Raw genomic sequence first — 14,020 nt, 5'->3', positions numbered from 1 at the left:
ACTCACCCCAACCGGTCGAGGCAGAAGGCCGCCCACCAAGAGCCGGGGTCTGTCGGAGGTTTCTTCCGTTAAAGGGAGTTTTTCCTCCCCACTGTCGCCAAGTGCTTGCTCAAGGGGGATTTGTTGGGTTTTCCCTATGTAATAATATTGATAACAGTAAGGTCTAGACCTTACTTTGTAAAGTGTCCTGAGATTACTTTTGTTGTGATTTGGCGCTATACAAATAAAATTTGATTTGATTTGATTTGATTTGAATTACACAAAACTACCCTCAAGAAAGGGAAGATGAGAAGCAGCGAAAGGTGGCGGAAAATAATGAGAGAGGTGGGAGGAGTGAGGAAGATAAGCAGGAGGGCAGAAAGAGAGAGAGAGGGGAGATATAAGATGGAGGGAGGAGTGAGAAATGGGTGACAGCAAGGTCACTGTCTGGGAAAGAGATGGAAAGGTGGAGGTTGTGGTGGAGAGATAGATGGTGATGTGCAGAAGAAGAGAAGAATCTGTGGAAACAACAACTAGGGGCCTGAAGAGCAGAAAGACATTATTTCACAGCTCACCACTCTGACTGTGAGCCTAGAAGACATATACACATCATACAGTGTATGATCATAGCATGAGGGTGACTTTGAACCCCCCCCCCACACACACACGAACACAGCAAATAAAAGCCTCACAGGGCTTCAGTGCCTTTTTTGGTGCCTTTTTACTCTTCTTCTGCTGCACTATTCCTTTAAATTTCAGCTGCCTAGAGGGTGCTGACCATGCGTATCAAAGCCATTTGACCACGGTGGCGGCATGAAAGCCTTGCCCAAGACCATAACACCACTGATAATCCGAGCTGTGCCACTGAACTAGCATAGGATGAAAACACACTGCTCTGTCTCCCCCAGCCACTCATTCTCCTCTTTACTTTCAGCTCCTACTTCCCTACCTGGCGCTATCTGTTTCTCTCAGTGCAGGTTTTCTCAGTGTCTTTTCACTTTTCTGGCTCAGTTCAGCTAATGTAGTCGTTACACCTTGGCTATAGCTAAAAAATACAAACAAAACAAAACAACAATACAAAAAATAAAATCTAACACCAGAGAAAGCTAGCCGTTAACCCTCAAGCTTCTAATATGCTCAAGTCAAACATTATATCTTACTGACCAGTAAACACAGCCTCAAAAACCAACAAACAGCGGGGTGTGATGATCAGCTCTAAACTTATCACTTTAGGTAAAAATAGTCTGCAAACAAAGTAAAATAGCTCCATTGTGGTGCCCATTAAACATCTCCAGTTTTGAGGTTTTGACTTTCTTGAGGCCAGTGTCAAATATAGTATAAAAAACTAAATAAAAATGCAGGAGCACCAGGAACTATCCATGAAAAACAAATGTTAAAACTCTATACTGCACTTGACAACACAAAGTGTTAAGGTGTATTTTGTAGTGCTGCCCCAAATCCAATTTGCTAAATGAAAAATGAAGAATGAAGCCCTTGGCTCAAGGTCACACTTGAATGCCAGCCACTTGTCTCCTGGATTTTATCAGGAACCTATTCCCTTCCCCCTCATCCATGTCTCATCTCTATCTCAAAACATTTTCTGCACCTTGCAATCCATTAAACCTTGCAACTGAAAAATGCTCCTGTACTCCATTAAATGTTTTCTCTTTTAATTCATTTCTCTACTTTCAACATGTTCTCTGTGCAGCATCTACTACACCTGTACCCTTATTGGCAGATCACTCAGACTTCTGTGCTCTCCTCTCCAGCCATCTGGTTTGACTTTCCATTTCCAGCTCTTTGCCACCTCACTGCTTCATTTTCATTTCTATTTGTTACTGTTAGCTCTTGTCATTATCTGTTTCCCTACTGTTCCCAACCACCTCCCCATTCCTTGTACTTGGTCTTTACATTGCCTATAAATATAGCCTCGTGTCTTGATGATAGTAAGGATAGTTAAATGCCTTGAGAAGTTTAAGACCCACTAGGGACTCGTCCGATAGCAACCCAAATAATGAAAATGTAATTCTACAGGCATAATTAAGTTAGAGATAGGATGATTACTGTGTGATCCATTAAAAGTGAAGGCAAAAGTAATTACTTATTCAATCAGTGTGGTTTTATGAGAAAATGCGATCACACCATGTTGCGTTGCCTCTGTACAAGTCATTACATTTACAAGGGCATAATACTTTAAGCTGTGATTGGTTCTCTTGACAGCTTGTTAAGCTGTGAATTAAAGCCCTGGTGAAAGTAAGTCATTTTTTTTGTCAAAGTTGAAGAAATAAAGTTTTATAAGGCAACTGTGCTCTACATATCCATCCCTGACTGTGTGTGGCTGTGTATAGATTGTGAATTCTTGCATGGCTATGAGTAGAAATTTGAATCTGTCTTATTTTCTACCATTGCACTGTAGTGTGTACTATCTCTGTGGTTGTGTTTGATCTGCGGTGTGATTAAGAGAAAGGGGAGGAGGCATGGAGGAAATAAACACTTGAAAGGAATTCAGGATACTGTATGTCTGACACCTCCTACTCTCACATATGGGAGTTATATCTGCACAGAGTGATAATTCTAAAGTGTCAGAGTCAACACAAATGTGTTGTGCATGAATATGTGTGAGAATGATGCTATACCACAGATGAACAGGTTGTGCACAGCAAATTTCTGATATTTGTATATTTTTTTCATTGCTGTTTTGTTTGAAATAGGACATTCTTACCCATAGCTGTGAGAGACCCTTTATCTGCTTTAAACAACTTAAAAAAGCACATACCGATATTTTTAACTAATCATACACAATGGGATGTACAGTCTGGGTTGTTTCCTAAGCCAGTAGCCTAAGGCAGAGGAAAAACGGTACAAAGCCAAGTGTGTACTGTACATGGATGCATGTCTGATCAGCTACATACAGTTTATAGTCACAAACTATACAATTACACAGTGCCACTCACATCTTTAAGGCAGCCCATGAAGTTGTTGCTCACTGGAGAGCCAGGCAGGTCGGCCGTGTTGGGGCTCCCTCCAATGTAGAAGAAGTCATCCGAGCCAAGCATGGTGTAATCTTCCTGGGTATAACCAGTGGTGGTCAATATACCATCCACCGAGATGGTCACCTGGCATAGGCATGGCCCACAAGAGAAAGACGAAAAAAAATAGAGAGAGATAGAAAAACAGAGCAGGGATAGACAGAAATAGAAATGATAAGGAGAGAAATTAGAAGAAGAGAGGAGGAAAAACAAGGAAGAAAGTAGATTAAACACCAGTAATAGGTGGGCTGGCATTGCTTGCTTGGTTGCCTTTGGTACCAGTCAGACTGGGGCTTTTCACTCTAGAGTGCAGTTGCTAAGGGAAAACCAAAAGAACGGTGTTGTAGTCACTGTCTAATCACTAGTAGTGGAACAATCACGGTTTAGCTGAGTAAAGGCAAAAGCAGGCTTTCATTGTAGTCTGCACTAGATAAAGTGTGCGTAAAAGACATTTAAAATTCAATCTAAGCCATAAGCAGACTCTTTTGTAAACATCCCATTGGTAACTATCTCAACCAAACACACTTAATTAAATGATACTTGAAACACATCACAAAACAAACTTACAGGAAAAACTATTCTTCAAACAACAACTGGGCTTTCCCTGTGACTGACATAGCTTTGCGGAACCAGTCCTCCTTCAAGGAACCAACAGCAAAAATAACCGCCTTTCCAATATTTAATTGCCTTGAGTCTCATCCTTTGTGCAAGGTTACACATTCTGTGTCATGTTTGATCATTTCAGCTGGGTGGAATCAAACACATAGCTGTAAGCTGATGGTATTAGATGTAGTTTGAAGAGGAAAAACAAGACAATATCTAAAAAGAATTATTTTTTAAAAAACAAATGCATGAATGATACAAGCTAAAGCAACACACCAGACTCTACTTTATCTATTTAAAGAATACCTGAAGAGGGAATAAAAAAAATGCGGCCTCAGATACAGTTATGTTCAGTTGAAATCTGAATGCATCTCATATAGTAGGGATTTCATCTACTTGGTAACCATAAATAAAAATCTCTTTTTTTCCACATTATGCTCATTACAATGCAGCAAATTCCAGTAACTGATGGAAATGCTAACAAGTATAATTTGGCTCTCTGTATTACATCATAGTTGTATTTTGTATTTGTACCACATCTTTGCTGTTTATATAAACATCCTGTTGAATATTGCTGTTTGATTTGGGAGAAACATCTGCAGTTAGTGTCCAATTCATTGTCTAATTATCTTAATAGATTTAGCCTGGGCGAAAGTGAAGCACTCACGTCTCTGATTAAGCATCTGTTATTCTGCATAAATGCACATAGCACAAACACAGTACTGCAAGGAGCCATAACCATCTGTTTTCTTTGTACACTCAAAAGTGATGCTAGCACAAATTACCTTCATTTCATCTGAAGTCCAACTTGATTATTTGCAATGAGATTTTTCCTAAAGCAGTATCTGACTTGGGATGATAGATCTAGAGTAACTAGAATTTAGGATTTTACAGTAATAATTCTTAACTTTGTTTTCAAAACAATACACAAAAACAACTGATTCCAATCTGTATAATCGAATATATAGTCTGATAATATATCCACAGCTGTGGTAGTAAACATTCTAGAACAGAGGGCTAAAGACAAACCTTAGCAACTGCACTCAACAGATCGCCCCAGCTGAGCACTCATCCTAATTTTTTCTTGAAATTTTTTCCCACACTGTTTTTTAAAATCTTTTTTTGCCGTACTTCCCTTCTAAAGAGGGCAACTCATTTTTATGTCTGCTGTTACTACTTGGCAAGAAGGAGGAATTGTATCGGACAAATGCATCTGGCATGAAAAATTTGCTGGTGTGTTGGGGTGATCTTTGGGGATCTTGAATGGGGCTTTCAGCAGGGCAACCTAATTTATCCCTCAGTGACAGGAAAGACCTTAAAGACAGCTAGCGAAGAAAAACTGGGGGACCAAAATCTCGTTGCATTTGAAATTTAAGAGAAGTTCCTACAGACCATTAGCAGGACTTCTTCTCAAGGTAAGAATATAGGATTTGAGATGTCAAAGGATCCTGGGAAGCTTGTGAAATGAAATGTTGACTAAAGTGACTAAAGAACACCAAGATATTTTATGGCCAAGCTGGGAGCTTTGGATTTGATCATATTTTCTTGTTGGATGTCCTTATTGAGGCTAGCACATGCTAGCTGCCAGACACCTATAAAGTTTCTGACTAATTGGGGAAAATCTGAGATTAGCTGTTTATTTCTCTTATCCTTCTTTCTCATTCTACCTCTCTATCATCCAAGATTTAACCACTTAATAGACTCATAGCTTTTAATGCATGCAGTGTATGGAAAAAAATACTAAAGGGCAGCATATTCTTTACACTGTTGATCAGGCGTTGGACCCAATAGCAATAAAAAAACCAACAGAGACACTATGTCAAAGATCCAAAATAAGACCAGGCATTATTAGTCCAAAACCCAACAAAAGCAAAAACAAAGTGAATCCTCTGAGCCAACTTTGCAGTTATTCACAATAGTTATCTAGTCTTTCCCTCAACCATCCCACTAAGTAGCATTACGAGCACTTGTATCTCTGGTCTGGGGAGGCTGCTAGGTGAAATGCCCTGCTTCCTCCAGCCTGGAAGCCATGCAGCCTGGAAACAATCAGCATGCAATCCTATCTCAAAACATCTGCTGCAAAATGCAGATAGACTGCTTTTTAAACAAATCCAAACTTAAATATTAAGATTCTAGCAGAGAGATTTTGGCTGCTTGCACTCCCTGAGACCCTTTGTTTTGAATTTTTACTATTCAGCGTGGAGAAATATAGCTTGGGATAACAATTTATTTGTGATTAGTTTACTTGTCACCAAGACAACACAGGCCCTGTGACACTGACCAACAGCAGCTGAATAAAACATAATCTAGATATTCTGGATCCATCTGTCACCGCATTCATCCTCCTGCCTCGTAGGCAAATCCGACTGAAGCACAGAAGCAGCTAACAGCAAGTCACTGAAACCATAAACCACTTTAAAACAAAGTTTCACTTCGATAAAACATGGCGATACCTGTAGAGATGAACACCCTGCAACAATTCCCTCTGTTATTCCTCTATACTTAATGGTGACAGTAGCTCATAGGTAAAATGAATGGTTGTTGAAATGTTGTGTCCAGGTCACTAAAAGGTCAGTAAATACCACCAGCAAGTGTGTTCCTCAATTTTAAGTTTTGAAAGTAATGGAAGTGACAGAACCAAAGTAATGCTGAGAGATGACAAACAGCCGGGGTTAGTTACCATCACTCAGCAACCTGCACAGTTACTTGAATATTTCAATTTTCGTTAACATGAAATGGTGGCTCAGGGCATTGTTTACTGTAGGAAAACAACTGCTTCTTTTAGTGGGAGAAGTCTTTAAGAGATCTGAGCATATGCCACAATGTGGCCTGAAAATACTTCTTTGCAAATGTGTGATCACAGTTTCCTCCATGAAACACTGCCTACAAAAACAAGTCTGAAAATCTAAAGTCTAAAAAAGAAGCAACTAACACACTGCCTCAAAAACAGGACTATTTAAACATGACAACACAAGTAGTGCTGATCTAACTCCAAAACCAACTTGCTGTATCTATTGGATCCATCGCTTTTTTTACCCAGCTGCTCTTCAAATATTTCTTTAGCTCATTACACACAGGCACCAAAGAGACCTGGATGAGCTGTGCTGAACTAAGATAACAGAAAAACACTGGCTGGAACTGTTCATGCCTGAAGATACTGTACAATAAAAGAACTGACACAGCCCTGAAGCACGAAAATGATGAAGTTTTACCCAGTGACATACTTCTAAAACGGCTGCTTGTACCTAATCTCCTTTACGCTTACATTAATCAATCTTTCTCTTGTGTGTTTGTTCTTCATAAACCACCAACCACCAACTGAATAACTATGCTTTTCTAATGGCTTTGCATGTAGTGTATGGTACTCTTTGTGTGGACTCCTGCAGTGTGCTCAGCCAATCCTGTCACTGCCTCATTGACCATATCTGACTCTATGACTGCAGGCTGCCAGCTACTGACGACACTGTAAAGTAGACCCCAGCTCTTCAAGTAAACAAGGGTCAATATGATTCCAGCTGGGCTGGGGACTACACTGACCACACTTAGATTGCACATAAAATGTCTAGGTGAATGCAATGACAACAATAACACTATACTGGAAGTCACCGAATGATCCAGTCTTGTATACACTACACCCTTATTTTATATTAGTGAGCTCCAATTTCAAATCACTTGCACTTGGAGTTGTATCTGCAGCATGTTTTACACACTTACACATGAATTCCAAGCATACTGAAGGAGCACACAGCTCGTCAATAGACTTTACTGATTTTCAGGAATCTGGTAGCAACTTATGTGCTGACAGGATAACATTTAAAACAGGAATAAAGAAGGCAACACACCTAAAGCAGCCTCTGCTTCCATAGAGAGGAACATCAGAACAAGGTGGTACTGAGGAGCTGAGAAGTACCAAAGCAAGTCTTGGTGCTGACATATATTACCCATAATCTCAATATAAAAATAAAAACAATAAGGGATTTAACACTTTTATGATAGCTGAAGCAATACCCTGTCATGCCTTCAGCACATACAATGGAAAAAACAAGTTTGTGTGAGTCACTTGCTGCAGAAATCTTCAATTCATGAGTACAGATCATATTTTACCTTCAATTCCTAAACGCAGATGTGATTTCTATTTCCAGCATCCATTTGTTTGTCTGTAGTTTCTTTGTCAGCTATTTTGGACTTATAGAATACAATATAACTAAGGACAGATACCTATCAGTACCTTCATAAATTAACATCATAATCCATGCAGAGCCGCAGCAACAAGCTTACCTTGAAGATGCATCACTTACCCTGGTTGGCACTACATCTGATTACTGTCAGAGCTCTTTTTCAGGGAGAAACTGTTATAATTTAGAGATGATGTGTTACATTACACAGGTAAAGCCACAAGAAGGAAGGATGCTCAAGAGAAAAATGATAAGAAAGAGTTCCCACTTAGCAGTGGACTTCAGTAGGTGTCTGGCAGCTTGTCAAAATGTCGGACCAGGCGCAAATGATCTTGAGTCTGTCTTTCAATGCTAAATATGAAGTATGTAGTTTGGTTAGGTAAACCATGAACCCATGACCTAAGCTACATCCCTAGGTTAGTAAAGAATATGAGGGGGTCAGGGGTTGGGAAGCTTGGGCCATTTTGGCAACAGCTGTCAAAAGGATGGGGAAGAGAAATGGGGGTAAGATCTATAGCTGTGTATCAGAAAGAGTTGAAAGGGTTGGAGGGTGAACGAAATCTGTTAGTAAATTTGTAAGTAAGGGAAAGTCAGACACAAAAATGGTTGTTAGTACAGTTACAACAAAGGTTTGATTCAAACAGTAGATTAGTAACGCTGTTTTAGTAGATTTAGTCAAAGTGGTTAGGAGTAGGTGAGGATTCTTTAAAAGTCCTCTGCAATTTGATTGCTCAAACCAGATCCAGATTTGGACTGAATGTGTTATTCCACGTGACAAGGGTTTGTTTTGGTTAAGAAGAAACAAAATGAATCCATCCAAGCTAACAGGGTGACACACAAGCCATGCACCTCAATGGAAAGATGACAGGGAAAGGGAAAGAGGACAGGGAAGGGAGGGATGGGGGGGGGGGGAAGGAGGGGGGCAGGAGGGGGGGGGGGGACTCCATTGCAAACAACACAAACAAACCAACTAACAAACAAACACACAACTAAATCATCTGGCAAAATGCAGCAAAATGGGGAAGGAAGTTTTAATTGCAGGGCACCACAACACCAAATGACAAATGGGGAGGGGAAGATTGTTGCAGTGTTTTTTTTTTTTGGACAGGAATGAAACAGAAATACCCATCTAGACACGTGTACAACAGACTGACACGCGCTGGGCTAGAGCAGCATTTACACCCAGTGAAGATGCTGATGTGAGACAGTCTAGCCAACAGAAACATGCAAACATGGTGCATGAATACAACCACTGGATACTCAGTTTGGAGGAAGGGGTGCAACAGGGTGGGACCAATGTCACCAATCACAGATGAAATCAATGGAAATGAGAGGGTTTTTTAAAGAATTGGGAAAATTGGGAGGGGAGAGAAGATGTCACTGTCTCGGTGAATAGAGTAATTAGCATTCTCATGGTAGAATATATTGTATCATCGCTAACCCTGCACAATGTGCTACTGGCCATACACTAAAAACATCAGTACTCAGTCAGGATTGCAGTTCTCATTATGCCTCCACCAGAATTTCACCACAGTATTTCTGATGTGAGCTCAAAATTACTTTTGTCAAAGCTGAGTTGAGACTGAGTGAGTTTCTTACAGATAGAGTGGCTTTCCGCCCATTCACAACAGTTTTCTCCGACTCATGCTTTGTGATGGATTGGTCATATTTATTTCTTGAGGCATCAATCCACTATTCTCCCAGAAAATGAAAATCTGTCTCCCCTCTTTACTTTTTCCTTTTTTTTGTTTCAGAAAGATAAATGTGTGAGGTCATTATTCATTTTAGTAAATTAATTTTGAAGTTAAACTCACAGAAGTAACAATAATAAATAAATAAATAAATAAATAAATAAATAAATAAATAGTTCATTAAAACTACACATTTAGAAAATGGTTGCTATTCTGGAAACAATAAAAGATCCAAAATAAATAAATAAAAGAACAAGGGTGTGTGGCTAACATGTTTTATGGCCATATTGATTATATTAGGACAATTGATATATGTATGTATATATAATAGCCATGATATATACATATACATATATACCCAATGCAAATTGTACATAGAAAAAAAATTAAAAAGACTGGGGAGGGAGGTCAAGTTTCTTCATGCAAGGGGTGAGGCCAGTAAAATATAAGAAATATAAGGTAGTGTTAGTGTAAATGAGAGGGTTGATCACACACAGGTCAGACTTTTCCTGGCATTTTCTTTTATGGTTTGCATCCGTGGGCAGACCGTTTTATTTAATAAATAGAAAAGTCCAGTGAAAGCAAGTAAGACTGATCACTACATTTGAATGGCGGTCTACCAGTGTGCATTCACAGTGATAAGCTAATAACTGTTTAACATCTTTTAGTTTGTACAAATAATATAGGTTTTAGTTATTTTGCTAAGTTATTCTGGCAACCAGCCCCCAGTGAGCAGTTCTCATTTTATTTGTAATAATAGGTTTTCATGAGTACTCTTGGTTTGATCAATTCTGCACCTAGGTTCAAGGGACTACAGCCAAATTAAAGCTTTCTTAAGTATGTACACTTGCAAGAAAGAGGAGTGCGTTCAGGTGCAGGTCTAGGAACAGCCCCATCTTGATCATAAATCAACCTGAGGCCACTAATGGGATCAAGCCCTCATTTGAGGCCTACTTTACAGTGAGGGCTTTGGCCACTAAATCAAGAGCTGTAAATACTCTTCATGACTCTATAAACCACAGGATGACAAGCCTGGATAAGCAGTGGCTCCATAACAGGCTGACCAGGTCCAGTTGAGGCAACATAGCAAGATGGTCTCCTCAGTGTTAAAAGGTTGGGGAGACTAATAAATAAAAGCACTTTTTTAAAATGAATTTTTACTTCCTCTCACTGGAGTTGCTGTAGTTGGCTATTTGTTCGCCTGAGATGTCTCCTGTGTACGCTCAATTAATAGAGTTCTTCTAAGAAAACAAGTCAACGGGGGTAAATGGGGATTAACCAAAAGTAACAGTAACTCTTAATACTTGCATAATAACTGAGAAAATACCTTGCATTACAATTCTTTATTTCTTCATACGGATTGTGTTGGAAGTTAAAAACAAATAACCAAAGAAAAAAGAACAAACGATAAATACATAAATAAATAAATAGCATAACAAATGAAATCTAAATGTATCTAATTTCTATATCTTTTTGGGCAGACCTCTTGGAATGAAGACGTTAATTCTTTTCAGGAGGGGGAGAACTGGATGGCAATAAAAAGCATTAACATATATACAGAGAGAGAGAGAGAGGACTAAAAGAAAAACAGAGAGGTGGAGTTTTTCAGCTACCTTGGAATTGATGGCAGATTGTACTTTCAGTAAAGCAAACAGAATAGAAAGAGGTAACGGAAAACCCAGGGCAAACCAAAGTATAAGACAATTAGAATGATAGCTACCATATAATGCAGTTTGTTTACCATAGCGTGTCCAATGCCTGCGTGCTTCAGGAGAAAACAAGGGGAGGAGAAAGAAAAAAAATAATGACAAACTTTAAACTCAAGAAAACACACCTCAGCCCCAAAAAAGTAGGAAAAAATCATCTTTTGCAAAACCAGCTTCTGCTTTAAATATAATTTAAAAGAATTAATCTTTTTCCTGTTATTTATATAGTAAAACATCTAAATAAAGAAAGCAATTGTATAGCTGTTTGGTTTTAAAGGGCCATCTACAAAATAAAATCATAAAAAAACAAAAGGAATAAAAAGGATAACATTTGTTAGTATGTAAGTCGCAGGTTAAGTAGAGAAAACAACAGATGGTTCACATTCCGTGAATGACACAGTGTTAGTTGTTGAAATTATAATAGGTAAGGGGGAAAAAAATCACCAATGAAAAGAATTAAATTGGAAGAATTCTGAAGCTTCTTGTTAGTAAAAGAGACAAAAGTTAGCAAATCAACTTCCACAGCGAGGACTTGGGTAGTTTAGATGGGGATGTTTGTTTAGAGCAGGGAAGGGAATGATGGAAAAGTACATAAGTGTTAGTATTCACTCTGACAGGCTAATCTGGTCAGCGGACTTGCTGGCAGTGGGGACGTTCTTTAGTACTGGGTGTGGCCAATCATGTTTTGATTACTTGATTGGTTGAAACCACTAGGCAAAATTTCCCACAGTGGTCAAGGAGCTACTGTGATATATGCAAGAGAAAAACAAAATCAAACCACTGCACTGTAAAATGGACAACTGTGGTATAAACCACAATGTTAAGGGTTGTGATGTCAAATCATCTAGGGCATTTAGGAAAACAGTTAATTTAGAATATTCGTGAACATGAGAGAAAAGTATGAAAGATGGAGAAGGGTGCAAAGAAGGACAGAGGCATTTCATTGAGGGTTCTGGTATCTGCAGCACCCTGAAAGAGACAGAAATGTTCATTTAGTAATATTACCCGTGTCCACAATAAAGAGCAATGCCTGCAGCCTCTGGAAGAGAAGAACATATGTAAATATATAAATCAGTACATAAGGAACCATGTCACACATCTTATGGCAGTCACCTGTACATCTCCTGTTGAGTGATTGTCATGCAATTACGTATGTAATTATGTATGTACTGTATTCATACTGTTAAAACCAGTAAAATTATTCTTTTTAATTGTTTTGTTTTGCTTATTTGGAGAGTAACAGAATATGTACAATTTCTTCTCAATTAAAATGCCATCTGAAGTCTGAAGCTGTATATGTTGCATTAAGGCTCTGATAGGAACCTGCACAAGCTGGTAAATTGCAGTGAGAGTCCCTAAGTCTGCTCCTAAAGTGTGTATACACTAGGCACAGAACTGTGGGTGTGTTTGTTTGTGGGTGTCTGGGAGCTGAATCGAGGTAGTAACAGTAAACAATGTCCTCCTCATGGGGCTACCTGGCTGATGTGATTCACCGCTTCATGAACACCCATTCTTTGATCTGGGGTCACAAGTCACCCACTTTGTCTAATGACTTCATCAATTAGGTGAATACCATCTATTGTCATCACACTGCGCCTCCATGTCTCTGAGTGAAAACAACAGCTGACACATCAAAGAGTGGATGTAGTAGGAACTAGGAAGCCTGACAGTTGTTAATTAACTTTGAGAAATAAACCCTTACAAAGGTGACAATGACTGTGGGTTTTTCAAAACCCACAGAAAGACTGGGTGTGATACAGTGCAGGAAAAAAAAGTAGATTAAGTGGAAATAGTGAATTTCGTAATTTTTAGATCCCTCATAGGGCATTTGATGTTTGGATTTTGAACTTAATCTCTTTATCAGTTCTTTGACAGAACAGCCCTGGGATGGCTGTGAATAATTTATCCTTCAAAAATTGCTGATGATCTTTAAAATGACATGATAAAGAGATGGCAGCAGGGTGGAAATAAAAAGAAGAGATTACATTTGGAATTCTGTATGCATCATGTCTTCTATAATGAGTGAACATACAGTATGTATGTGAGTCTACACAGTTCCATGAGGGGCAAATTTTCCTTAGCAGGTCTTAGTAAAGGGTTAAGTGTGCAGGGTTAAAACATGAGGACTAATGTATGTCTCCTGTTCAACAGACAAAGGAATGAAGGAGAAGAACAAAGCATGACTTTGGTACCTGTGTATATAATGAATTCAGTGAATAAGTAAACTTTGTTTATTGTTAAATTTGTTCTTTGTTACACTGATTTACACTTGACCTATTGGAATTGTTTATCTATAAAGGTGTCTTGATGAGCCCTATCTGGGTGTTGGAGCCAAACAATGATTCCATGCTTTGAGTTTATCAGTACTACAATTACCCAATCATTTTGGTTAAAAGTAAGTCTATATGTGGAGTTAGACTAGGAGTCACAAACTGAAGAGCAAGAAGTAGAAAGTTCAAAATGAATAAACTGCCAGACTACAAAGAGGTGTAGTGAACTGAGCCACAGAAACTGATGAGTGAAAGTAGATGCACAGGATCTAGAGGTGTAGCGATTATACAAGTCAGTCATGAGAACTGTAGCACTGCTGAACTGCTGCTCCATTGCCAAAGTCAATCATGCAGAAAATTAAACTTTTGTTCTATTTTTGTTATCAAGCGGAAGAGAGAATGGCCTAGTAACTAGTTGGTTTTAAAGGGATTCTGTCATGATCTCCCAATTTTATCATGCTCCAAGATGCCCGAGAAGGAAGTGTGTGGAGGATGGATGCAGGAAAAATGCATAACATCTTATACAATATCAAACCATACGAGACGAATCCCTTCTTATCCCTCTAA

General features: G+C 38.9%; 1 protein-coding gene across 8 annotated transcripts in view; it reads right to left on the bottom strand.

Moving 5' to 3' along the window:
- nrxn2b (neurexin 2b) overlaps positions 1-14,020 on the bottom strand; it is a 711,574-nt gene that overhangs the window by 368,283 nt on the left and 329,271 nt on the right. For 7 of the 8 annotated variants that reach the window (XM_020616301.1, XM_020616300.1, XM_020616308.1 and 4 more), the window contains 2 exons: positions 11,219-11,242; positions 2,934-3,095 (listed from right to left, as the gene is read on the bottom strand). In XM_020616301.1, the coding sequence (XP_020471957.1) occupies positions 2,934-3,095; positions 11,219-11,242 (186 nt within the window). The remainder of the gene's footprint in view (positions 1-2,933; positions 3,096-11,218; positions 11,243-14,020) is intronic. The other variant, XM_020616304.1, reaches the window with a different exon arrangement.

The sequence above is a fragment of the Monopterus albus genome, unplaced genomic scaffold, assembly GCF_001952655.1.
Source record: "Monopterus albus unplaced genomic scaffold, M_albus_1.0 scaffold173.1, whole genome shotgun sequence".
Classification (NCBI taxonomy): domain Eukaryota; kingdom Metazoa; phylum Chordata; class Actinopteri; order Synbranchiformes; family Synbranchidae; genus Monopterus; species Monopterus albus.
Note: the sequence above shows the minus strand (reverse complement) of the source record. Positions and strands in the feature narration are given on the sequence as shown.